Here is a 27295-nt window from a genome sequence, read left to right as displayed (position 1 = left end):
CGCGCCCGGCACACAGGCTTGCAGGCTGCCTGCCCACCTCTGCTTCCTCCAGGAACACAGGTAAGTGCTTCCAGCAGCTCTGCGCTAACTCAGGAGTCCTTTCTGAAAATAATAATGAATGTGATGTTTTATCGTGCGTGTGTTAAATATTTCATTTGGTATGATGGTATTTTACATATTCTGCCACAGAAGAACTTTTTCTCCTGATTTAGTCCACAGGTAATTTACTTATTTCTAAAAGAAAACCCACGTTCCCTCGGGGGCACGTGTATCAGGGGTAGGCTGTCCAGCATCCACAGATCCTTCAAGTAAGGCACGGAGGTACCTGATGGGAGATGGCTGGATGTTACCACATCAGTTTTGCCTTTGAATCTGTTATAAATTCACTGGGAAAGACCTGGAGGCTGGGAAAAATTGAAAGGAAAAAGAAAAGGGGGCAGCATGGATGGGATGGTTATACAGCATCACGGACTCAATGAATAGGAATTTGGACAAACTCTGGGAGGTAGTGGAGGACAGAAGAGCTTGTCCATGGAGTGCAAAGAGTTGGACAGGACTTAGCAACTGAACAACAACAACACAACCTCTGTTCAGTTCAGTTCAGTTTAGTTACTCAGTCCTGTCCAACTCCTTGCGACCGCATGAATCATAGCAAGCCAAGCCTCCCTGTCCGTCACCAACTCCCAGAGTTCACTCAGACTCACCTCTTTCGAGTCAGTGATGCCATCCAGCCATCTCCTCTGTTGTCCCCTTTTCCTCCTGCCCCTAATCCCTCCCAGCATCAGTGTCTTTTCCAATGAGTCAATTCTTCACATGAGGTGGCCAAAGTACTGGAGTTTCATCATTAGCATCATTCCTTCCAAAGAAATCCCAGGGCCGATCTCCTTCAGAATGGACTGGTTGGATCTCCTTGCAGTCCAAGGGACTCTCAAGAGTCTTCTCCAACACCACAGTTCAAAAGCATCAATTCTTCGCCACTCAGCTTTCTTCACAGTCCAACTCTCATATCCATACATGACCACAGGAAAAACCATAGCCTTGACTAGACGGACCTATGTTTGCAAATTAATGTCTCTGCTTTTGAATATGCTATCTAGGTTGGTCATAACTTTCCTTCCAAGGAGTAAGCGTCTTTTAATTTCATGGCTGCAGTCACCATCTGCAGTGATTTTGGAGCCCAGAAAAATAAAGTCTGACACTGTTTCCACTGTTTCTCCATCTATTTCCCATGAAGTGATGGTACCAGATGCCATGATCTTCGTTTTCTGAATGTTGAGCTTTAAGCCAACTTTTTCACTCTCCACTTTCACTTTCATCAAGAGGCTTTTTAGTTCCTCTTCACTTTCTGCCCTAAGGGTGATGTCATCTTCATATCTGCAGTTATTGATATTTCTCCTGGCAATCTTGATTCCAGCTTGTGTTTCTTCCAGTCCAGCGTTTCTCATGATGTACTCTGCATAGAAGTTAAATAAGCCAGGTGACGATATACAGCCTTGATGTACTCCTTTTCCTATTTGGAACCAGTCTGTTGTTCCATGTCCAGTTCCAACTGTTGCTTCCTGACCTGCATACAAATTTCTCAAGAGGCAGGTCAGGTGGTCTGGTATTACCATCTCTTTCTGAATTTTCCACAGTTTACTGTGATCCACACAGTCAAAGGCTTTGGCATAGTCAATTAAGCAGAAATAGATGTTTTTCTGGAACTCTCTTGCTTTTTACCTCTGTTATAAAGCACTTTTTACCCACTCTTGTATAGTCAGTAAGGAAGAAACAGTAAAGATACGCTATTACTTTTTAGAAAAATGTTCTTTAAATACTAATTTCAATAGTCGTCTAATTATGAGATGGATACAGGTACATCTCTCAATTATGAAATGTATAACATCAAGTTTCTATTATATTTAAGAAACATTTTCTATAAATACGGCTTCCCAGGTGGCACTAGTGGTAAAGAACAAATCTACCAGTCCAGGAGCTGTAAGAGATGTGGGTTCAGTCCCTGGGTGGGGAAGATCCCCTGGAGGAAGGCATAGCAACCCACTCCGGTATTCCTAATTTCAAGCCTTCTAATTACTAAATGTATACAAAGGAAAAATCTTCATTGCCAGAAATCCACAACCCACACATAAGGCTTTCTTTTAGAAATTCTCATTACAGACTACCTTCCTTCCCTAGAGTGATGATAAAATGCATCTGATGCTCTTCCAGGACTTCCAGACCACATCCGGCCACCATGAGTTCCCTCAGTGAAGCAATCATCCACCTTGCAATTGATCTGTTCCACCAGATCAGAAAATCAGAGAAGGAAAACATCTTCCTGTCGCCTTTCAGTATCTCGTCAGCCTTAGCCATGACTTACTTAGGGGCCCGAGAAAACACCGCATCAGAAATGCAGAAGGTGGGTGGCAGCTGCCTTTCCGGCACAGGTTTGCACGGGTTGTCTGCTGGCTGCTGTGCAGATGACCACAGGTCTGCTGTCCCCGGGTCCCACGGGAAGCTCAAGCAGCCCCACGACTGCGTGGGCACAGAGAGGGGCACGCACTCTCCCGCAGGGCTCCCCACCTGCTTCCTGTGCCTGGACTTCCTCTGGGGGCTGGGATGAAGCCCTCCAGTTGCCCAACAACCAGAGGTGAGGCCTTAATGGAAGACTTCACTGGAAGTGAGGCCCTGACTAAAGTCCACGGGAGACCTCTTTACATGTTTCCTCAACGATGAATGAGAAACGAGACACGGTTCTTTAAAGTGCACAGCGCTCAAGCAGCTTTGTGTTTTCCACACACAGACTGTGTTTTTTAAGGATGAAGCTTTCACTCAACATTTCTGTGTGCTTTTTGTTTCCTCTTGAGTTTGTCTCGTGAGGGGCGGTTATTTGGTATATAGTTTTGTTTGTGGGTATTCTTTTGTCCTTCCGTTCTTTCTTTTTTACTTACTCTGATGTGTATAGATCGTTACAGACTCCTTGTCCCACTCCCTGCCTTCTCCAGGTCCTTCACTTCAATGAAATCACAGAGAAGCCAAGAGGAACAGCGACAAGAAATCCCGTGAGTCAGAGAGCATTGGATGTAGAGGAGGTCATATGTCCAAGAGGGTCGTAGCTTAAACTGGGGATTTCAGATAGACTGGGAAAAGTCCATTTTTAGAGGTCATGCTAGGCAAACTGAAGAGAGTGGTTTCTCAGTTCACGTGTATGCGCGTGGGAAATCATTTCGGCTATGTCCTACTCATTGTGACCCCATGAACTGTAACCCTCCAGGTTCCTCTGTCCGTGGGGTTCTCCAGGCAAAAATACTGCAGTGGGTTGCCGTACCCGCCTCCAGGGGATCTTCCCACCCCAGGGACTGAACCAGCATCTCTCATGTCTCCTGCATCAGCATACAGGTCCTTTACCACTGGCACCACCTGGAAAGCCCTCTCATTTCACATTACATGCTTATTTACTTCCCTGGTAGCTCAGACGGCACAGCATCTGCCTGCAATGAGGGAGACCTGGGTTCGATCCCTGGGTCAGGAAGATGCCCTGGAGAAGGAAATGGAAACCCACTCCGGTACTCTTGCCGGGAAAATCCCATGGACGGAGGAGCCTGGTAGGCTACAGTCCGTGGGATCACAAAGAGTCAGACATGACTGAGCAACTTCACTTCCCTTCCCGTCACTTATTTACTTCATATCTTTGTTTTTCTGAAAGGAGAGAAGCATATGCTTAACATCAGGGACTCTGAAACCTGAAGGAGCTTCAAATAGTGATCTGCTGTTCAGGAATGAGGAACATGGCAAAAATACGATGGCTCTCAGCCACAGTGACTCCATCCCAATTAGCCAGGGGCAATAAAAGGGTTGCTGCATCGCACCCAAATACATGCAAATAGGACAGCAGGGCCAGGAAACTCTGGTAAACGCTGGTAAACTCTGGTAAACTCTGGAAACTCTCATAAAGGTTATATATTATTATATAGAATAAAAATGAGTATATTAATCACAATATGTTCCTATAATTGCATAGACTTAATTAGCTCTTAGATTAAGAGCAATAAGCATACGATCAAGTGTATTATGGAGTATTTTGGAAAATGAATGAGAGCTACGTTTTATCTAAATAGTCTAAAACTCTTAGCCAGAAAGTGAGAGATTCTGAACTGAGACAAGCTTACGTTGAAAAAGTTATCTGTATCTCCTTGGAGAAGTTTCTAAGCTCTCTGAGCTCTCCTGTCTTCATGCGAATGGCACTGAAGACTTAGAGATGCTGAGGTACAGCAGTTCCCAGGCTATCTGGCACCCACTGTTCCTACACTGGGAAGTGTGGCCATCACAGTGAAGAGCCACAGATCACAGTCAACAGGTCTTAGAAGGTAATCCCCCAAAGGATATAACAGGGCATCGAATCACAACATAGACTACACACAGAGTTCATGTTCTCACACAGCTGGTGACTTAGAAATTCTCTATGGCTCCAGGCCTCCAGGAGCTTATGTTTAGCTGAGACCTTTACCCTAACCGTTGGAGACGACTGAGAGACACTGCAATAATGGAATGCTGATGCATCTCTAGTTCAACAGAGAAAAGGTTGGAGTGTGTTAGAGCAGGAAGAGAGAGTTGCCTGGAAGATTTAATGTAAAGATTAGGAAAGCTAATTCCAGTAACACGCGCCAATTAGGGGAAATAACCACAACCATCATCCCTGGGGATACCTCCCTCTAGACAGGGATCCACAGACCCCTGGGGGTGTACTGTTTACATTGACAGAGACTCCAATGAGCTCACTTTTCGACATTTGAAGGTTGAAAAGCCAGGAAATGTTCATCATCACTTTCAAAAGCTTCTGACAGAATTAAAGAAATCCACTGATGCCTATGAGCTGAGTGTCGCCAACAGGCTCTACGGAGAAAAGGAGTTTCGGTTTCTCCAGGTGAGTTTCCTGGTCTGTCACGCCTTTGGTCTGCATCCCTGGTCCTCGGGCCACATCTCCTAATGGGGGCGGGGGGTGCAGAGGAGCCTGGGGACCCACACGGGGGCATTACTCCCAAGGGGCGCCAGGCTCCCCGACCACAACTGCACCCGCTGGAGTGTCCAGAGGCTGATAGCACACCAGTGAGGGGGGCTAGGGATTGGCTTGTGAACTCTGCTTGATCAGGATTTAACACATTTAATTTGGGAATACCTACATAGTTACTGATAAATTACTTTTCATTCCTGCTTCCTTCCTGCTCATGTCATAGGAATACATGGATAATGTTCAGAAATTTTATCTAGCCAGTGTGGAATCTGCTGATTTTAAAAATGCTGCAGAGGAAAGTCGAAAGATGATTAATTCCTGGGTGGAGAGCCAAACCAATGGTAGGTTATGAGAGAGTCACTCATTACAAATCCCGGCTGAGTCCCCGCTGTGTGTGAACACGGTGCTGGACCCTGACCGGGCTGTCAGGAGCGGGGTGAGACGAGACTGCAGAGGGTGGGGAGGCCCTGCAGGGGGTGGACGGTCCACGTCATGCGGAGAGAAACGGGCAGGTGGGGCTCCCAGGGCCAGCCCCCTGCAGGCACAGCTGGGTCTGGAAGACAGTGTCTTGTGGATCCCAAGTCTCTGCTCAGACTTCAGGTTAATTCGTAAGTGTTTCTTTTAATTAGAGGCTTAACTTCTGGATTATGATTCCCTAAGAGAAGATATTAGAAAGGGTGCCTTTGCTAATTGGGAAACAACCTTCTCTCCCCCAAACCACCCTTTCTGCAGAAATGACCACCTGCATTAGGAGGTGTCTGGCCCATGTCCCCCTCCCACAGGATTGTCATAGATGTCCTCCCCTCCCAGGGCAGGTGGCTGGGCAAAGTCTCCCCGTCCAAAACAGAGGACCAACCTACAGCAACTCAACGTGGAGAATGAAGATGAAGACCCCTCAGGGAATGGTGTCTGCCACGTACTTTAGATTACTGGGTGCATGTTGATTGTCCAGAAGAGTATTCTGGCTACTTCTTCAGAATATTGAGCTCAAATTTCAAAAGACAGAGAGAGAGAAAGGAAGGAAGAACAGGAGAATGAACACAGGCTGGAGGAAACAGAAGAGGACGCGGGGTGGGCAGTGAGGGAAGGATGCAGAAATATGATTCGTGGAAACTGTATCTAGAATCAGGCCATCGGGGCTTCTTGTGAGATGACTGATGCCCCCCCACACACAGACTGAACACGAGAGTGACTGCATCAGGCTGGGGCCGTGAGCAAAGGCTCACCTGGTGAACCACTGGGCATGGAGTCCCTCACAGGCTGGCTTGTGTGAATATTTAATCATCAGTTGCAACTTTCTAAACATCTTCCAGACAAACCACTTGTGCCTTTCATGACAGACTTTTGATTTTCTGTCTTTGCAGAAAGAATCAAGGATCTGTTTCCCAAAGACTCTCTCGACAGCTCTACTGTTCTGGTTCTGGTGAACGCCGTCTATTTCAAAGGGCAGTGGAACCAGAAATTTAAGGAAGAAAATACTGTGGAGGAAAAGTTTTGGCTGAACAAGGTATTGTCTGTAATTAATATATAATAATGTAACATAGCTCTCTGTACAATGTGAAAGTTAAATACATATTTGATCATTTCCTTTATAACTGCGAGTAGAAGTAGGATCTATCGAGGCTGTCTTTTTTTGCCTTTATTTAGTTGGTATAGGTGAAGAAACTCTTGTCTCTAATTCACAGATTTCCCAGACCATCTCTTAGAAGGAAGATGAGTTTGGTATCTCAATAAGATTATCTTTTTTTTTCTTTTCGACTAATGCCCATTTAGCATTTTTGGCCACATGAATTTATTGCAGGATGCAAGCAAACCTGTGCAGATGATGAAACAAACCAATAGTTTCAATTTCATGTCACTGGAGGACGTGCAAGCCAAGATCCTGGAAATCCCGTACAAAGGCTCCGAGCTAAGCATGATGGTGCTGCTGCCCGATGAAGTAGACGGTCTGCAGGAGGTAAAACCTGGTGCCTGTGGCGCTTCATGCTGCTGCTTACATTGCTGGCGACACAGCGCCTGTGCGGGCTGCTCACAGAAGCAGTGCTCACAGAATGCTGGTGATGTGCCAGGAGAGCAAAATACTGGAGTGTGTCATTTCTTCTCTGTTGAGTCTAATGGAAAATCATGAAGGAGAACTTGGCATCCTGTCACTTTCCAAAAAAATAGACCTTATAGTGTGATATGGAAGAATATGTAGAAAATCTTAACTTCACAGGCCCCAGTAATACTCTGAGAAAACTAGAATGCCACTTCAAAAAGTAATATGCTTGGCTCACATGTTAATATTTTGCAACCGTCAAAACTTCACCTACTCCAGTCTATTCATTTGAAGACAGGGGAGACTAAGAGTCAAATGTAGGTGACTCTTTCACTCATGAACAACATCAAACAAAGTAAAACACTGCTGAGCTCCATTCTGCAGACTGAATCACGTGCTTCGTAGAGAGCAGACAAACCAACCTATCTTGATGCTCACTTTCTATTCAGACGCATTCTCTCAGAGTTCTTTGGAGCCTCATTGCTGGGAATTTTAAAAAAAGTGAATCTTCCTTTTAGCATTGTTATATTGGTTCAAGATAATTTGTAAAGAAACCAATAACAATATCCGGCATGTAAAAGTCATTCTATAAATGGCCATCTGCAATTACTGTAATAGCCAATGATGCTGAATTTGCAGTGAACTTGCCACACGTAAAATATATATGCGGTAGCTTAGGGACTAACACATGATGCCTAAAAATGTTAATTAAGTAAACACATACACTGAATCTCTACTTAATGGTGGTATTATGCAACAATTTAAACTTGATCAGAGAAACATATCTATACAGAAAACATTTTCAAATAGGTCAAGCAAGTAAAAGGAATAATAATGGGTTGTACACTATAATTATATCATGCAAAAACTATGCACAAAAAGACATTAACAAGACAAGACTATTTGAAAATGAAACATGTAGTGATCTGGCAACTTAAGAAGTGAAGATATATAGTTCATCTTTTACAAAATAAATTTATTTAACCGTTCTGCTGTTATGTATGGATATATATACACATATATATACAGAAGGCTCAGTTTATCATATAACTATTACAAAATATTCAGCTTATACAATGAGATAACATGCTGTATATAAATATATGTATATAGTATAGTGAGTTTATATGTATAATATAACTGAACCTCCTGTATTCATGTTTACTGTGAAGACAATCGTTTTCCAGACAATTCAATCCTAGGTTAGGTGGGCTCCATGACCGCTGAGAATCCTGACAGTTGTTCCTTTTCCACTGTTACAGCTTGAAGACCAGCTCACTGCTGAGAAGTTAATAGCGTGGACGAGCCCACAGAATATGAGGAAGAGACAAGTGGACTTATACCTGCCTCGGTTTAAAGTGGAAGAGAGCTACGACCTCGTGCCCACACTGCAAGCCCTGGGGATGGTGGACGCCTTCCGTGATGGGGTGGCCGACTTCTCGGGCATGACCGGGGGACGCGATCTGGTGGTGTCAAAGGTCTTCCACAAGTCCTTTGTGGAGGTGACCGAGGAGGGCACGGAGGCCGCAGCTGCTACTGGTGTAGAAATTATTGAAAGAGCAGGAAGAAATTCTGAGAGCTTCCGCTGCGATCGCCCTTTCCTGTTCCTCATCAAGCACATCAAGACCAACAGCATCCTCTTCTGTGGCCGAGTCTCTTCCCCTTAGACGTCCTTGGGCAGCGGCCATACTCGGGGACATTCAGAGAGCTGTTCCCGGAGCTTGAATGCTGGTGTAACAGGTTCCCTTGGATTCGTTTTCCTTTCCAACCTCATAGTCATCTCTAAGAAAATAATCTCTGAAAGAGCATGTCTGTCCTTCTCCCTCTCTTTCCACAAACACATGTAAACCTACTCTATTTCCCCATGGAAGCTCCCATTTGGACAAAATGTTCAACATAAGATAAAAGGATATATCAATATTCTATCTTCACCTAACTTTGACATAATATATCTGCTGTTTCAAAAATCACATCTATTATTCAAATCGACTCAGCTAGACCTCCACATTTATTTGAGTTTAAGTGATATGGGGGACGCTTACCAGCTGAAAATGTTTGCTCTGATGAAACAGATGATCAATAAAACAGTACTTTTTCAGTTTACTTGGTGCTTTTCTTTTTCTTCCTTCTTTCTTTTCAACAAAGGGCAAGTGGCCTGCCACACATTGGAAAGATAATTTGGAAACATATGAATTTATAAAAAGAAAAATTCAAAACCAGAGTAGAGCATGATAAGCCTGCAGAAGTAGGCTGGAACCAGAATATGAAAGGATTATAGCGCATGTTAAGATCTGGCCGCCTCAAACACTGGAAGGAAAGTGAACCAAGGAAAACTCTCCTGCCTCACGGGTGGGGACACAAGAGTGAGACGGGCTTCGCAGGTGCTGCAGCAGAAAGAATCCGCCTGTGATGCAAGACACGCAAGGGACGTGGGTTTGATCCCTGGGTCGGGAAGATCCTGAAAGGTTGTTGTTGAATCACGCAAAGACTCTGGGATTCTTGGCCCCCGGAGGAGAATTCAATCCGGGGCCAGAGACTAGGCTTGATCACTCAGAGCTTTTGTGTAATAAAGTTTTATTAAAGTATAAAGGAGATAGAGGAAGCTTCTGACATAGGCATCAGAAGGGGGCAGAAAGAGTACCCCCCTGCTAGTCTTCAGCTGGACATTATATAGTCACTAGCAGTCTGTTAATGAAAGAAAGGAATGTCTTAAAACTCAGAATGGCACCAGGCCCCTCACCCATAAGATGCATTTTGGGATAATCTTGGCACCAAATGGTTCATCCTGGGCCATAAAATGAGTAACTTGAATCTTGAAGAAGGGCAGATCACCATACAAATAGTTCCGTTTACATAGATTAGGGGAACAATATCTGAGTATAACATACTGATTTGTCAAGTAGGTTCTGAGCCAAGAGGCGGAACTTGAAGACAAGAGTTTGGGGTAAATGTGTAGTACATTAGCATAGCCTAAGACAAACATTCCCATAAGAAAATGGCATTGGTTAACTCAAGGTTTGAGAATAGTTAACTTCAGGTGAAACCAGGTGTCATTATGGCAACACAGTATTTTAAGAGAAACCTCTTTTTAAATTTGTATAGAGAAGGAAGAAATATCGCTAGTTTGTTTCCTCCTGCCCCTTAAGAGAGAGAAAAATGTCTGACACTTGTAGGCTATTTCCTGCTTTTGGAGACCCCTGGCCTTCCTGCCTGTTACCCTCTCAATCCCCTGAAGAAGGACATGGCAATCCACTCCAGTATTCTTGCCTGGACAGAGGAGCCTGGCAGGCTACAGTCCGTGGGGTCACAAAGAGTTGGACATGACTGAGTGACTGAGCATGCAATCGTAACTTGGAAGTGAAAACAAGTAGGACCATGTGGGACCTTCCTGGTCACAAAATCCTTTTCTTGTCCCAGTTTGTTATTTGTAAGAAAAAGGTTTTAGTCTCCTAGGTTTTCCTGAGTACCAAAGTGAAAGTCGCTCAGTTGTGTCTGACTCTTTGTGACCCCACAGACTATACAGTCCATGGAATTCTCCAGGCCAGAACACTGGAGTGGGTAGCCTTTCCCTTCTCCAGGGGATCTTCCCAACCTAGGGATTGAACTGGGGTCTCCTCCATTGCAGGCAGAATTTTGACCAACTGAGCTCTGAGAGGAAGCCCTTGGGTAACAAAGGGCAGATTCAAACAGTTGCTGATCAGGCAAGGGAGGAAATGCAGAAACAAAGAAGGAACAATTAAGAAACTATAGCGCAACATTAAAATGGGATCCTGGTTCCCCCTCAAGGGATATACATACGGAACACGCTTGAGCTTTTCTGCAGGAACTAAGCCCCGCCCCCCTCCCAACTGGGGGATGGTAACTTCCTTCTGGCTGAGCAAAACTTTCCTAGAGCACCACCCTGCTAACAACCAACTGGAAGAGAATCACAGGCCCTGCAGCGCTCACCCCAAATTTTGCTTACAAAAAGTTCTCCCTCCAAATCACCGGGGAGTTCAGTTTTTTGTTTTTTGTTTTTTTAGCCCACGCCATTCATTCTCCTTGCTTGCTGCTGCTGCTGCTGCTAAGTCGCTTCAGTCGTGTCCGACTCTGTGCAACCCCATAGACGGCAGCTCACCAGGCTCCCCTGTCCCTGGGATTCTCCAGGCAAGAACACTGGAGTGGGTTGCCATTTCCTTCTCCAATGCATGAAAGTGAAAAGTGAAAGTAAAGTCGCTCAGTCGTGTCCAACTCTTAGCGTCTCCTTGCTTAGTCCTTCAATAAACCTTTCTCTGCTCCAAACTCTGACATTTCAGTTTGTTTGAGCTCTCTCTGATGGGGCACGCAAACTTGTTTGACTCAGACAGTAAAGAATCTGCCTGCAATGCAGGAGACTCGGGTTCAAGCCCTGAGTTGGGAAGATCCTCTGGAGTAGGAAATGGCAACCCACTCCAGTATTCTTCCATGAAAAATTTCATAGACAGAAGAGCCTGGCGGTGTTCCGTCCATGGGGTCACAAAGGGCTGCACTGAGCGACTGATACACAAACACACACAAAAGGATAGAAACTGTCAGACTACATTTAAAAGCGAGAATAAAGGGTGTAATAAAGAGTGACTCATTTTTGATAATTGACTATTGACAACATTCTGTGGTTTAGTCACTGAGTCGTGTCCAACTCTTTGCGACTCCATGGACTGTAGCCCACCAGGCTCTTCTGTCCACGGGGTTCTCCAGGCAGGATTGGGGTGGGGTTACCATTGCCTTCTCCTGACAACATTCTAGTCCCACCCCTTTTTGTTTCCCTCTAACCACCCCCACCCTAGACACACCCACACACCCACACACACACCCACACACACACACACACACACAAAACTAAGCCAGCTGGCAAGGAAAGGCCTGGAGCTCCCTCCCCCGGTATCTGCAGGAAGTGCAAGCCAAGCAAGCCTGACCATGCCCAGGAGCCCTTCCCCAGGCCAGCTCCTAATCATGGTCAAGCCCTGCAGGCTCTCGGTAGCCAGGAACCCTGCCACAGGCTCCCCAGAAACTTCATTACACGAGGAATTAATATTTTTGTGTGGAATCATTAATCTCAGTATCCAACCTTTTTTTTTTTTTTTTTTGATGGGGAGTCCATTTTACACCCATGGGATAACCACAACATCCCAGTCTACGATGTCTACTTAAAACAAAAATCAGGACTTCCCTGGTGGTCCAGTGGTCAAGAATCTGCCTGCCAATGCAAAGGACACAGTTTCAATCCCTGGTCCAGGAAGACCCCGCATGCTAGGGAGCCACAGCTGCTGAGCCCCTGCCCCCGAAAGTCTGTGCTCCACAGCCAGAGAAGCCACCGCGTGAGAAGCCCAAGAACAGCAACTAGAGAAAGCCCATGTGCAGCAACACAAACCCAGAGCAGTCAAAAATAAACAAAATAAATAAATAAGTCTTTTTTTAAAAAACCTCACTTAGGAACACATACAGGTTAACTGAAAGGATGGCAAAAGGCACAGCCTGCCGACACTGGCCATATGAAAGCCTAATTGGTTACATTATTATTAGACAGATTAGACCGCAGGAGGGGGCTACTGTCAGGGATAAAGAGGTGGTGACATGTGATAGAAACAGATCAGGGCACCAGAAGAGGGTCTAGAAGCAGATCCAGCATGTGTACGTGTCACAAGGATTCCAAGGCACTTAAATCACCTGAGGATGAATGTAGTCTTTTCAGAATACAAGTGGCTGGAACGACTGAATGTCCACATTAATAATAATGAGCCACTGAAGAGGAAAAGTTAAAATTCTACATAACCTCCTCCTCCTTCTGCCTCTGTAACTCAGCTTGCCCCTTGCAAAGTCTGGATCACGTAGGTCACGTAGTCTCAGAAAGTGGGGACTTGCAATACTGGGAAATGGACTTTATCTCACTCACCCTTGTCCTGCTCTTTGCAATCGCCCAGCCCCTGCAAACCTGCTTAATCGTGCCCGTCCATATAAAGACCAGACATCCCCCTCCCCATCTTGACCACTGTCCCCACGCATGAAACCTGTGCGTGGATGATTTGAGAGAATAGCATTGAAACATGTATATTATCATATGTGAAACAGATCGCCAGTCCAGGTTCATTGCATGAGACAGGGTGCTCAGGGCTGGTGCACTGGGATGACCCTGAGGGATGGGGTGGGGAAGGAGGTGAGAGGGAGGGTCAGGATGGGGAACACATGTACACCCATGGGTGATTCATTTCAATGTATGGCAAAACCACTACAATATTTTAAAGTAAGTAGCCTCCAATTAAAATAAATAAATAAATAAAACAAAGACTATTGGGTATACCAAAAAAAAATAGATCATAGATCTAAATGCAAAAGCTAATATCATAAAAGTTCTAGGAGAAAGTCTTAGCAGACTTGAGATAGACAAAGATTTCTCAAATAAGACAGAAAAATAGAAACTATAAAAGAAAAAATTAATGAATTGGATCCCATTAAAATTTAAAACTGCTTTTCAAGACACCATTAAGAAAAATATATCTGACAGAAAATTTTTATTTAGAATATATTAAAAGCAATTACACATCAATAATGAGAAAGCAAACAATCTAATAAAAATGGGCAAAAGATTTGAACAGACATTTCACAAAAGAATATATACACAGGGTCAATATGCACATGAAAAGATGCTCAACATTATTAGTCAAAAGGAAGATGCATAACCACAATGAGATACCACCTCACATCCACGAGAACAGCTATAATGAAGAAGACCGGCCACACCACCCACTGGTGTGTCTTCAGGACGCCTGCAATGCTCACTCATTGCTTGTAGTAGAAAATGGTATGGGCGTTTTGGAGAACATACTGGCTGTTTCCTATACAATTAAACATGTATTTATCGTCTGACTCGGTAATTTCGCTCCTAGTTATCCACTCAAAGAGAAGTGAAAACATATGTTCACACAAACTTCTGGGCATAGTAACATTATTCACTGGCTTCCCTGGTGACTCGGTGGTAAAGAACCCACCTGCAATGCAGGAGACGTGAGTTCAACCTCCATGTTGGGGCAATCCCCTGGAGGAGGAAATGCTACCCACTTCAGTATTCTTGTCTGGAGAATCTCAAGGACAGCGGAGTCTGGCGGGCTACAGTCCATGGGGTCACAAAAGATTTGGACACGACTGAGCAACTAGACAACAATTATTATGTATAGCTGCCACACACTGGAAGCAACAAAAATGCCCGTCAATGAGTAAATGGATAAACAAATGTGGTTTATCCAGATGATGGAACACTGCTTGTCAGTAGAAAGTAATCAACTTCTGATATCCCACCTAGTCTCATGAATCTGAAAACACAGTGCCGAGCCACAGAAGCTAGGCATGAAAGAGGACATGGTCGGAATCCGTTTGTGTGAAGCTAGAGACGGCAGGTCTACCCTGGACTGACGGAAGGCAGGGCAGCCGCCGGCTGGCAGGGCTTGTTCAGGGACAGCTGACTCAGAAGCAGAGCAGAGAACCCTGGGGGATGACGAAGCGCTCTGTGTTCCGGGTGTGGTAGCGTTTTCACGGCACATTTGTCAAAATGTGTCAGGTTCTAGGCTTAAAAGGGTGGATTTTATGATCACATTTATTTCACAATATCAAAGTGTTCATGTAACTGACCATGGATAATCTACTATTAGAACAGAGGATGAAAATACGAGAATCCTCTCTGCCTGGTAGATTGTTTTGTTTTGTTTCGGTTTTTGAGTTTTAACTTATGTTTTGCTAATGTGTTTCTCAATTCTCTTTCCTAGGTTCAGTTTGCCACACTATATGCTAAGAAAGAAAAAAGCAACACATGAACTGAATATAAATGTTTGTTTTCTTTTACTCCTGTATTATAATCTACCAAAATATTAGAACTGGTGGGAGTCTCAAAAGCACTAGTCCACGGTCTTCAGCAAAGAGACTGTTTCTCTCCATAGTGCACGAAACTACAAAGCATTGATCTCCTAGAGGAAATCAGTGGAAGGTTATTAAGGAGCCTTGATTTGACCTGATATCTGCACGTCACAAACAAAACATTTCCGTTTCAGAGAAAACAGTATTGCCATCATTAATCATTGATTTTGATGGTAAGGCTGGAATTCAAGTAAAACAATTTTTTAAAGAGCGGGCTATTTCCATAAACCTGTGAACACCCCGGCACCGGCGGTGGTGGTCGCTTTCCGCCAAGACAGGGACTGTACTAAGGAGAAGAAAATCGGCCAAAGAAAAGGACGCTGTCGGACTCGTTGTGCCTGATGAAGAACAGGAAAGGGTGATTGCAGTGAAAACGTTCCCAGTCCTGGGCCGGCGTGACGGCGAAGCCCACAGCGGTGGCGGCCGCAGCCTCCGTGCCCGCCTCGGTCACCTCCAGCACCGACCTGTGCAGCAGCCTCTGGGCGCGCAGCCCGGCGCCCACGGGGCTCCCCGCGAGGCCAGCGGCGCACAGCCCCGCGGAGGCGGCCTCCAGGTCATAGCTGCCCGCCACCCGGAACCGGGGCAAGTGCAAGTCCACGGCCCTCTCTTCCATACGCCCCGCGCTGGTCCACTCTATTAACTTCTCAGGAGTTATTTTATCTATAATCTGGTAAGGAGAAAAAGAGGGAAGAATGGCTTGATCATCAGTGCAAATTCAAAACAGTGCAATACTAATGTCAGTCAGTCAGAAATTACTAATATTAGCTTTAGCAACAAATGAAACCAGAAATTTTATTTCACTCAACTGCTATTTATATATATACATATACCAGCTACTTGTCTTATATTTCTATATTTAAATTATCTGTGTATGTATGAAAACTCTATTGCATGTAAATAAATTTTAAGTCATTTCTTATTCTATCAATTTAATATATATTATTTCATTTTTTACTATTCCCCTTTAATCTTTGTCTGCTGCTGCTGCTAAGTCGCTTCAGTCGTGTCCGACTCTGTGCAACCCCATAGACGGCAGCCCACCAGGCTCCCCCGTCCCTGGGATTCTCCAGGCAAGAACACTGGAGTGGGGTGCCATTTCCTTCCCCGATGCATGAAAGTGAAAAGTGAAAGTGAAGTCGCTCAGTCGTGTCCAACCCTCAGCGACCCCATGGACTGCAGCCTTCCAGGCTCCTCCATCCATGGGATTTTCCAGGCAAGAGTACTGGAGTGGGGTGCCATTGCCTTCTCCATAATCTTTGTCTACATATGTATTATATAATTTATATACTATCTTATATAATGAATATTATAATATAGTTTATATATTACTATATTATAATGAACTTAATTTATAAAATTATAATGAATGTAATTTATATTATATTAATATAATATATATTTATATAGTTGCAATTACATTGAATATCCACTTTTCTTGTTATAAAGTAAATATATTTCACAGCACTGCATATCTCTAAGTATCTTCAAACTGATAGATATTTCCATCAAGCTGATAAATTCCACCTAACATTCATCCTCTCATTCATTTTACAATCATCTAAATATGTATCAAGTGGATGCTGATAGATACTGTGGATGCAGCATCTATTAATAATAAATTATGATTACTATTATATAAATTTCAAGCCGAGCATCCTAGTGTCTGGCTCTTTGCAACCCCGTAGACTCTAGCCTGCAAGCTCTTCTGTCCATGGAATTCTCCAGACAGCAATACTGGAGTGGCTTTCCATTCCCTTCTCCAGGGGATCTTTCCTACCCAGGGATAGAACCCGGGTCTCCTGTATTGCAGGCGGATTCTTTACCGTCTGAGCCACCAGGGATTTAAGGAAGATGCTGCTGATTTGGCTCAGAAAGTAAATTTTATTCTTGAATTATTTCCCTACAGTAATTCCCACAACTGGGCTTTTTGAGTCAGATTATGAATACGTTTAAGCTTGCAGATAAGTGCCTTGTTAGAACAGTAAGTAGTGTGTCAGTCTCATAAAGCTTGCATTCGTCCTGCCATTTTGCTTTCCCAAAATATTTGCCAACATATAATGCTGCTAATGGAGAAGGTGATGGCGCCCCCGCCAGTGCTCCTGCCTGGAGGATCCCAGGGACGGAGGGCCTGGTGGGCCGCAGTCCATGGGGTCGCGAAGAGTCGGACACGACTGAGCGACTTCACTTTCACTTTTCACTTTCATGCATTGGAGAAGAAATGGCAACCCACTCCAGTGTTCTTGCCTGGAGAATCCCAGGGACGGGGGAGCCTGGTGGGCTGCCATCTATGGGGTTGCACAGAGTCGGACACGACTGAAGCGACTTAGCAGCAGCTAAACACGTTTCACAGAAGCAGGAGAGCTTCTAGTATCTTAATAATACAGCATCCATCGATTTATCGAGCACTTTCCAAGAACTGGAACCATTCTAGGCAAGTCTTCATGTCCTAGATCCATTCTGGACTTCCCTAGTGGCTCAGACAGTAAAGCATCTGCCTACAATGTGGGAGACCCATGTTCAATCCCTGGGTCTGGAAGATCTCCTGGAGAAGGAAATGGAGGAACCTGGTAGGCTACTGTCCACGGGGACACGACTGAGCAACCTCATTTTTCAGATCCATTCTAGGAGATCCCTTAGAGTTGGTCCAGGATGTACACGTATGTGTGTGTGCGCGTGTGTGTGTGTGTATTCTAATCATTACAACACACACATTAAGAACTGTGGAACTCATTTTATAAATGAGAAAATATTGAGGTTCCAAGAAATGAAGAAACGTCAAAGGGTCGAAAGGCACTAAACAGAACAGGGACTTAAAACAACCTCCCTGTTCTCCAAAGCACAGGCTACTCGCCACATCAGCACAGGCTACTCGCCACATCAGTGTTTTAACTACAAAGCGGCTTCAGTTTAAGTGTTAGTCACTCGGTTGTGTTTGACTTTTTTCGACCCCATGGACTATAGCTTGCCAGGCTCCTGTGTCCATGGGATTTTCCAGGCAAGAATCCTGGAGCAGGTTGCCATTCCCTTTTCCAGCAGACCGTCCCACCCCAGGAATCAAACCCAGGTCTCCCCCATTACAGCAGATTCTTTACTGTCTGAGCAACCAGTGGGCAGGACTAAATCAAGGGATTTATGATTAAGGGTCCTATGGACTTTTATTATGAGTGGAGGTAGGTTTATTTGGGGTTAAAAAAAAACACACTGGTGAGTGATGCCGATTATGGGGAGGCTGTGGCATGTGGGGCACAAGGTGTATTGGAAATCTCTGTACCTGCCTCCAAGTTTTGCTGTAAACATAAAATTGCCCTAAAAAAGTCTTTTAAAAAATGAAATGTCTAAAAAAGGAACTCAGAAAGTCCAATAGCCTGTGAATAGAATTCAAAATTGCTGTCCACGTGCATAGGCGACTTTCTTCCCTGGGGAAGAGGGTCTACAGAGATCAACCACTTTGGAGAATGGTGGGTTATCTTTAGAACTCCTATATGACCTCAAATGTTCATGTTATCTCATCCCCAAATATTTTAGTACTGGTTCTTCTCAATAAACCTGACACCATGTAATGCTCCTCTTTAGATACCCATCTTTACCTGCTGCAGAGACAGAAATATTTTCTATTTCACCAGCTCCAGATCAGAGCCGTAACTCCAGACTCACCCAGAAACAAGCTCTGGGACAGAGAGCCTCGGGAGGTGAAGGCAGAACGAGGAAGAGGTAAGGCTTTACCTTCTCCAGACCGTCGATGTCATTGGGCAGCAGCACGAACATGCTGAGGTCATGGCTTCGATACGGAAGGCCCAGAATTTTGGCCGGCACGTCCTCCAGGGTCTTGAAGCTAAAGGACTGGCGCTGTGTCATCATCGGCACAGACTTGCTTGTGCTCTGCAATGAGTCAGCAGAGCTCGAGGCGTCAAGGGGCGGAAGGCCACCAAGGGGGCTCCCCAGAATAATTCGCTCAACCTTCGACCATGCTAAAGACCAGAGCCTGGGAATCAGCATTTTATTTATATACACATATATCACTGTTGCTGTGTAGTGGCTAAGATGTGTCTGACTCTTTGTGACCCTTTGGACTGTAGCCTGCCAGGCTCCTCTGTCCAATGGATTTTTCAGGCAAGAAAACTGGAATGGGTTGTCATTTCCTCCTCAAGGGGATCTTCCCGACCCAGGGATCGAACCTGTGTCTCCTACACTAGCAGGCAGATTCTTTACCACTGAGCCACCTGGGAAGCCACATACCATGTACATTTGCTCAAAGATGACTCCAGATTCTACATTTTATCTGTAAGCATATCACATAAATTAATTAAAGAACATACCTTATTCAGCCAAAATTCCTCCTCCTTGGTATTTTCTTTCTTAAACTCCCTGTCCCATTGCCCTTTAAAATAAATTACATTCACCACCACCAGCTTGATGGAGCTGCTTAAAGAGCCGTCTGGAAGCAGGTCCTTGATTTTCTCTGCAAATGAACAGCCACAAGAACAAAATGGGTCCATCTTCAAAATTACAAGTCAGATCTACACATGCCAGATATGATGAACACGGACTTGACCAACCGTTCAAACCTCAGCCAGGTCAGCGCCTGAAGGCTTAGCCAATAAAGAGTTCGCTGGCAGAAATCATAGGAGGTTCTCACTTTGCCCATCTCCAATTTATCCCATAGGATAAACTGAGGTGTGAGAGCTAAGAGCTCAGGCTCTGGAGTCAGATTGCCACTGCTGGCATCCAGCTTTGCCTCTCATCAGCTGAGGGGTCCTGGGTAAGTTACTTAAGCTCTCTGAGCCTCAGTTTCCACACCTGTAAAACAGGAATAAAACCTGCCTCACAGAGCTGCTGAAAGGAATCAATGATTCCCTATGTAGAGAAGCACTTGGAATATTATCCAGCTCATAATAAGCACTCGGAGTTAGCTATTATTATTTTTAACCCATTCATTATAGCTACCTGAGGTTTAGAGATCTCTTATTTTATTGCAAAGGAGCTGATGTTTTATCTCTGGGTTCAGCCCATCCCACTGAAATTCTGAAGAATACTGCCCTCAACCAACCCTTTGATAGATCCTCTTTTATCCCCCTTTTAAAATTTTCATTTCCTTTGAATTGAGTATGAAGAAAAAATGCAATCTGAAATGACAGCTGTCTCTCTGATAACTGGAATTTTGTTTTTTAAATGTATTCTCCCTGGTCAGGGAGCGCGATCCCACAAACCGCACCTAAGAGTTTGCATGCTGCAGTTAAAGACCTCGCGTGCCTCCACGGAAGATTCCACAAGCCAAAACTAAGACCTGGCACAGCCAAATCCTTAAATAAACCCTTTTTTTTTTTTTTAATGTATTCTGAAATACTAACACTAAAGTATCAGCACTGCTCTGCAAAATCTTAACATTGCTCTCTGCTATTTCCTGCGAGTTTGGCTCCTACCGGGGCGTGAGGCGGGGCGGAGGAGGCGGGGCTTTGTCGAGTCCCTGCTGCGGACGAGGCTCAAGGCTGCCGCCCTCCGTGCCAGGAGCCCAGCCGCGGACGGCCCAGGCGCGTCTTTAGTGGGCTGATGCTTCTCACTGACCGAGAGAAAGGAGCCCTCTGACGTTTTTACTTATGGACCCAGACTCAGAAAGAAAGGTGCTCACGTAAAAGTCAAATGTGACCTCACGACAGACATGAGCCAGGTATCAGGAGCCCCAAAGTCACTGGGATCCCCAGCTATGCGCAAGTAATTCTCCACTACGTGTCTCCACGAAGTTGGCTTCCTGTGGTCCCCTGCCCAATTCCCTTGGCTCTCTCCACATCTGCTGAGGCCATTCCACTGTCTGCAGTGGATTCCCCCACTCCTTGGCTCCAGTCCCTCCAAGCTGAAATACCCATCTCAGGTCCCCTCCCAAAGCTTGTACACCCTTATACCCTATGCAGCGTCCAGCACAGGGCTTCACTCACAGCAGATACTCAGAAGTGTTTTTATGATGAACAATTCATCCATACACTACCATTTGTTTGGCTTTCAACCCAGGAATTAATCTTCTTTCGACTTTCATCTGCTGCATTTACAAAATCAACAGGTTCCAGAGAAGCATGGTAATGTTTTTCAACATAATCTAAGTATTTCTTTAGGAGAAACAGGGAAGGAATAGAAATAGCTTTAAAATTCAATTCATCCATTACCATCATTTCTAAACAAATTTATCTGTACAGGAAGATGACTAACATTGTAAGAAGAGATCTTTTTAGGGCCTGGGTGAATCACTTTGAGTACTTCCATGCATATTTTTGTGCAGGTTCAATACAGTTAAGGCAAAAATCAGATTTCAAGATGAAAAAGAAGCTCCCAAAAGGTCTGGGTATCTGGAGAACAGGTCAAGAGGCAGGTGGGGTGGAGGGTGAGAGGGAGAGATGGGAGGGACACCCCCAGTGATGTGGGTTGAGTCAGGCACTCAAATTAGGCATCTTGCCTCAAAGATCCCAGTCTTAACAGAGTCATTTGGCCATTCCTGAGTACCACTCACAGATGTTGTGAACTCAGCAAAACTCACTTGAAGGAAGAGGTATGTCTTTTCTCCAAACAGTCGGTTGGCTATTTTCAGTTCATAATCATCATTGGGTTTGCTTATCTCACTCAAAACCCTTTGGAGCTGGTGATGTATCTCTTCTGTCTTCTCTAACTTCAAAATCAAAAGAAAAACTCAGTGAGTTATCTTGGCAAAAGTAAACCTAGATTCACCACCCTTCCCACACCAAGAAGACACGGCAGCCTTGGGGGTCGTCCATGAGCTTGGTGTAGGTTCTGGATGCCATTCTTCCTCCACTGGAAACACCAACTTAACAACAATACAAGAAACCCAGGAACCAGCTCAGAGATTCCTGTAGCCCAGAGAAGCATGAACCCAGGACAATTCATGATGCTCCCCCCACCATGCTTCTCCCTGCCACACCTCATGGTGTGATTGGGGGAAAACTCGCAACCCCAACTCCCTGAGGAGAGAAGCGTGTGGAATGTGTGTCCAACACTCTGACTTTTCAGAGGCTGCCTGAGGGACTGGTTTGTGTCTTGCCTAAATCTAAGTGTCAAGGGGAACAGGCACCAGGTTGGTCGCTGAGCACAAAGACCATCAACACACACCCTGGTCGGCAGCACTACAAACAAACACCAGGGGGCGCTCCTGAGTAGAACCCCGCAAAGCAGTGAGGTCATTACTGCACTTCGGCGGTGGGTCAGCGGTAAGGACACGCCTGCCAGTGCAAGAGACAAAAGAGACTCGGTTCGATCCCTGGGTCAGGAAGATTCCCTGGAGGAGGGCATGGCAATCCACTCCAGTATTCTTGCCTGGAGAATCCCATGGACAGAATGCCATATGTGAAAAGCCCACAGATAACATCACACTCAATGGTGAAAGATTAAAAGCTTTTCACCCAGGAGTAGGCATCTGTCACCCAAGGTGAACCTTTTTCTAGTTTGCACAAAGACTCTGCACAGGACTGTGCTTGGGAGAGAAAGTGCCTGAAAACAGCCGTAGCACTGATAGGCTGACGAGATAACAGAGCGGCCGTTGGACCCAACTCTGCTGTACACACTCCGCAAGGAAGCCTGACTCCTCATATATGCAGCTGAGCCGTGCAGACAACCTGGCCACGTGGGATCGTGGACCGAATGGCTCATACTGCTGGGGGACTTGAGCCACAATTTAATGAGGGCCTGGGAAAAGGGCTGTGATAGCGGTCATGGCAGACGTGACCTGCCAGGGAGCTCTGTTCACCTCTGAGTGCCAGCCCTGCCCTACGGATTCTGCCACGTGTGCACAGACTGCCGCATGAGTGAGGAATACTGTAACCCTAGAGCCGGAAGAGATCTCAAGAAGTCATTGGTTCTGGCCTAATATTTTTTTGAGTAAAACATCATCAGAGTAGGAAGAGTTCCTTAAAATAAAAATAGAATGTGATAAAAGTGTTAGTCACCCAGTCCTGTCTGATTCTGTGACCCCATGGACTGTAGCCCGCCAGGCTCCTCTGTCCATGGAATTCTCCAGGCAGGAATACTGAAGTGGGTTGCCAGTCCCTTCTCCAGGGGATCTTCTTGATCCAGAGATCAATCCTGGGTCTCCTGCATTGCAGGCAGATTCTTTACCATCTGAGCCACCAGGGAAGTCTGTAGTTATATTATCACCCACTACTACCACAGCGCCCATGGGGTGAGTCACCAGGGTGTTCTGGTTGCTCTACTAGACACTTTACAGAGGCTTAAAGATGAACAACTTGCACAGACTAGCACAGCTGTTAAGTGACGAAGCCAGGATTTGAACTCTAACTCCAAAATGGGCTCCCCAGGTGGCGCTAATAGTAAAGAACTCCCCTGCCAATGCAGGAGACATAGGAGACACGGGTTAGATCCCTGGGTCGGGAAGATCCTCTGGAGGAGGAAATGGCAACCCACTCCAGTATTCTTGCCTGGAAAATTCCATGGACAGAGGAGCCTGGTAGGCTACAGTCCACAGGGTCACAAAGAGCCGGACACGACTGAAGTGACTTGGCACACACAGCTGCTAACTCCAAAACACATTCCCTCTGCTACAGGGACTCTTCAGTCTATTTGCCTCTATGGGTATGTACCCTAGTGGTTAGTGAGCATTAAAGCTGAGGCCTCCTCTTAACACTGGGGTTTATTATTGTATGGTACTCTATAAGCCACATTATTTGGCTGCCGTTGTTATTATTGCTTAACAATAAGTATCACACCTTTCTACCCGTTTCCCCAGGGAAGCCACATCTGCCAAGGCGTCACTGGACGCTCCAGGACGCGTCCTGCGTTTGGTGTTTAGTCGCTGAGTCACTCTTTTGCAACCCCACAGACTGTAGCTCTCCAGGCTCCTCCGTCCATGGGATTCTCCAGGCAAGAATACTGGAGCGGGTTGCCAGTTCCTTCTCCAGGGGATCTTCCCGACCCAGAGATCGAACCCACGTCTCCTGCATTGGCAGGTGGGTTCTTTACCAGTGAGCCACCAGGGAAGCCCATGTCTCCCCACCTCTTTTTCTTCAGCTTTGATTCTTGAGCTTTCTGTGTCTTTTTCAGAGAAAGGCACCTAGGAAGAAAAGAAAAGCACTATGGCCGTTGTGAGAGCAGAGAAAAGCTCACAGGGACCCAGTGCGGGTAAAATGGATGACCGTTAAACAGGCCTCCTTGGTTCACAAGGAACAGGGCTGTCCCTGCAAAATCCTGAGAAGTTCCGGGCTGTGCGCTCCTCTCACCCCTGCTGGTTAGTCCCTTCATTCATCCCTCCTCGACGTGGCATTCACACCATGTCATTTCCCCCAGGAGCTCTGTCCTCCTTGCTCTACCTATAATTATGAGCTTAATGGCTTTCCCACTTCATGGCAAATAGATGAGGAAACAGTGGCTGACTTTATTTTGGGGGGCTCCAAAATTACTGCAGATGGCAACTGCAGCCATGAAATTAAAAGACGCTTGATCCTTGGAAGAAAAGGAGCAAGCTATGATAAACCTAGACAGCATATTAAATAACAGAGACACTACTTTGCCAACAAAGGTCTGTCTAGTCACAGCTATGGTTTTTCTAGAAGTCATGTATGGATGTGAGAGTTGGACTATAAAGAAAGCTGAGCGCCGAAGAATTGATGCTTTTGAACTGTGATGTTGGAGAAGACTCTTGAGAGTCCCTTGGACTGCAAGGAGATCCAACCAGTCCATCCTAAAAGAAATCAGTCCCGAATATTCATTGGAAGGACTGATGCTGAAGCTGAAACTCCAATACTTTAGTCACCTGATGCAAAGAACTGACTCATTGGAAAAGACCCTGATGCTGGGAAAGATTGAAGGCAAGAGGAGAAGGGGATGACAGAGGATGGGATGGTTGGATGGCATCACTGACTTGATGGATGTGAGTTTGAGTAAGCTCCAGGAGTTGGTGATGGACAGGGAAGCCTGGCGTGCCGCAGTTCATGGGGTTGCAAAGAGTTGGACACGACTGAGTGACTGAACTGAACTGAATTGCTTTGGACAAAGACACTTACCCAAAAGAATCTCAAGCATTTGGGAGCAGAAGGCATGATGGTATTGGAAGAGGAGAAAGAACTTCGCTGATAGGCCTGAAATCGCCCCAGTCAGATGCTGTCTTTTCCTGGCCCCAGATCAAGGGAGGCAGGTTTTCGAGGTAATGCCAGAGTGTTGCCCTAGAGACAAGCCTGTGGCTGGAAAGCAAGGAAAACCCACGCTACCTCCTGCTCCTGGGTGGCGGTGGCTCCTCGGGTCATGGGGGGCAGCATTCCAATGGTGGTTGAGATGCCCGCAGGGGAAAACAAGACGTTGCCTTCATCTGTTTTACTCAGGTCTTTGAAAAGATCCAACCCAAACCAAGTGCTTGCTGGGACCAGTGAGTCCATGATGATTCCAGCAGGACCTGGAACAACAGCAACCAGAACCCGGCACTTAGCCACAGGGCTTCGTGTCGGGGCACCCTCTCCCGCTTCTCTTCGGGCACTGAGCCAGGACGTAGGGAGTTTCACCCTCGCAGCGAAAGGTCACTTCCCAGCCCTGCTCTTGACGGGACATGAATCACAGGGTGTCACCGCACACTCTGGGTTCCTGGGTCCCAGGGAGCAGGGTGAATCCCCTAGAGGCTCTGCTCTCTCTCCTTCTGTCGGAACTGCCCACACCAGCACCTGCCTGCTCGCCGGCCCTCCTGGTCTGGCCCAGCCTGGCCCTCCCATGTCGGGCGTGTCCCACTGCCGAGAACAAGGCCAGGGGCTTGTTCTGTAGGAAGGGTTGGCCTCGAGTCCGAGCAGAGTTCTCAGATCCAGCCTCAACAAAAGCAAAGTGGCCTTCTCTGACGCTGATTTCTCGGTTGCTTCAAATCCAGCACAAAGTGACCAGATACACGAGAGCTCCTAAACCCCAGTCCCTAGCTGCATGCAAACCTGACCCCAGGCTAAATGCTCCTTAAAGGGCAGTGACGCGTCTCTGGTCATGGATTATTAACTGGGGGCAAAAGAGCTTTTTTTATATAGCTTTCTATATTGTTTCAAGCGTATGCAGTGAGTTCATATTACTTTTGCTTATCTCACAAAAGTTAAAGAGCAATTAACATTTACCAAAAATAACTAGAACATGCTTTGTATTTTCTTCTTCACCAGCTAAATCTGCCTGCAATACAGAAGACCCGGGTTCGATCCCTGGATTGGGAAGATCCCCTGGTGAAGGAAATGGCTACCCGGTCCAGTATTCTTTTCTGAAGAATTCCATGGACAGAGGAGCCTGGCCGGCTACAGTCTGTAGGGTCGAAAAGAGTCAGACACGATTGAGTGACTAAAGCTTTCACTTTCACCAGCCAAATTACAACTAGTTAATAAAGAAAAATTTTAAACAAAAATGAGATTAAAGCCAATCAAAAGCCTACTCTGAGGCATTTTTGCTCTCAAGGGCCCATCCCTGCAAAGGCATCTTATATCTGCTGTTTAAACTTCCATGTCAACCCCATGTTTCCTTGCAAGGATTTCTTGCAGGTTCACTCAGAAATAAAATGAATTAACTTACAGACAAGATAACGTTGTCACAGCTGAGTAAACACTGAATTAAACAAAACCACCCCAAGGCGAGTTAGGTACTTGGGATTAGTACAAGAAAAGTACTTCTTTCAAACTAACAAACATGGGGGCTCTCATAACACAGAAATCTCAAGTTGGTGCAGAAGGAACTTACCTGGTTTCTGGAAAGACAGAGGTGACAGGGCAAGGAACCAGGAAGCATGTGCTAAATGAGCAGGTGAAGTCTTTAATTTATAGCTCTCTCTGCCTCTCCCTAGTCATCATGGCTCGCATTTCCCGTGAAACAAGCTTTGGTTTCTCAATGGCTATTTCCCTAATAAAATTAGCATGCAAGGGTTACAACAAAACTGAGGATTGAATTTTCTGTTTCTTTCCTTCATGATCGCGAAGTTCTGCACTTGAAGTTGTCAGCAACTGTGTGGTGAGTAATACACACCTCGACATAGAGGAATAGAGCTTCAATTCTCACTTCTCCAAAGTCTCTCAGACATTCTTTTAGGGGCCCAAGCATAAAGAGATCTAAATTAACCAGATGACAAAATAAGACTAAAAGCAGGAATACACCCCGGGACGAAAGGGACTGGAATGACCAAGAGAAATGAATTACGCCCCATGCTGGGGGTGGGAGCAGACAGTGATAAGGGGGCCTCCCTCCCTGATACTATGGGGGACCCTCTGAAAAGAACCATTCAGTCCACTGGTTTTCACCCTGGATGCACAGCAAAATCCCCTGGGAAACTTAAAAAGAAAATCTGTGGCCAAGTGACCCCGCCGCCCCCCGCCCCCCACCACCAGACAACT

At 45.7% G+C, this 27295-nt stretch overlaps 2 protein-coding genes across 11 annotated transcripts; one reads left to right on the top strand and one right to left on the bottom strand.

Annotated features, from left to right (window-relative positions):
- The first annotated feature begins 10 nt into the window (after nt 1–10).
- LOC147346426 (serpin B4-like) lies at nt 11–9131 on the top strand. Of its 3 annotated transcripts, none has more exons than XM_086372478.1 (8): nt 11–60; nt 2209–2398; nt 2985–3041; nt 4775–4903; nt 5214–5331; nt 6355–6497; nt 6792–6947; nt 8291–9131. In XM_086372478.1, exons 2-8 carry the CDS (start codon nt 2234–2236, stop codon nt 8693–8695), a joined length of 1173 nt encoding a protein of 390 aa, XP_086228604.1. In that variant the 5' UTR covers nt 11–60; nt 2209–2233; the 3' UTR covers nt 8696–9131. The 3 variants fall into 3 exon arrangements, with proteins under 3 accessions (XP_086228604.1, XP_086228603.1, XP_086228605.1); XM_086372477.1 differs by having other exon boundaries at nt 2985–3071; XM_086372479.1 differs by lacking the exons at nt 6355–6497; nt 6792–6947; nt 8291–9131 and adding an exon at nt 5801–5949 and having other exon boundaries at nt 2985–3071.
- A 4409-nt stretch (nt 9132–13540) lies between these two features.
- SERPINB13 (serpin family B member 13) lies at nt 13541–26774 on the bottom strand. 8 transcript variants are annotated; one of them, XM_086373739.1, is made up of 8 exons: nt 26649–26774; nt 25169–25350; nt 23959–24015; nt 21475–21603; nt 20932–21049; nt 19268–19410; nt 18675–18830; nt 13541–15618 (listed from the first exon to the last, which is right to left on the bottom strand). In XM_086373739.1, exons 2-8 carry the CDS (start codon nt 25331–25333, stop codon nt 15238–15240), a joined length of 1149 nt encoding a protein of 382 aa, XP_086229865.1. In that variant the 5' UTR covers nt 25334–25350; nt 26649–26774; the 3' UTR covers nt 13541–15237. The 8 variants fall into 8 exon arrangements, with proteins under 8 accessions (XP_086229865.1, XP_086229866.1, XP_086229861.1 ...); XM_086373740.1 differs by lacking the exon at nt 26649–26774 and adding an exon at nt 26042–26179; XM_086373735.1 differs by lacking the exon at nt 26649–26774 and adding an exon at nt 25525–25548.
- Nucleotides 26775–27295: the final 521 nt, after the last annotated feature.

Source organism: Bos grunniens, chromosome 24, assembly GCF_055505025.1.
Source record: "Bos grunniens cultivar Pamir isolate PY7600 chromosome 24, Bosgru_T2T1.0, whole genome shotgun sequence".
NCBI lineage: Eukaryota > Metazoa > Chordata > Mammalia > Artiodactyla > Bovidae > Bos > Bos grunniens.
Note: the sequence above shows the minus strand (reverse complement) of the source record. Positions and strands in the feature narration are given on the sequence as shown.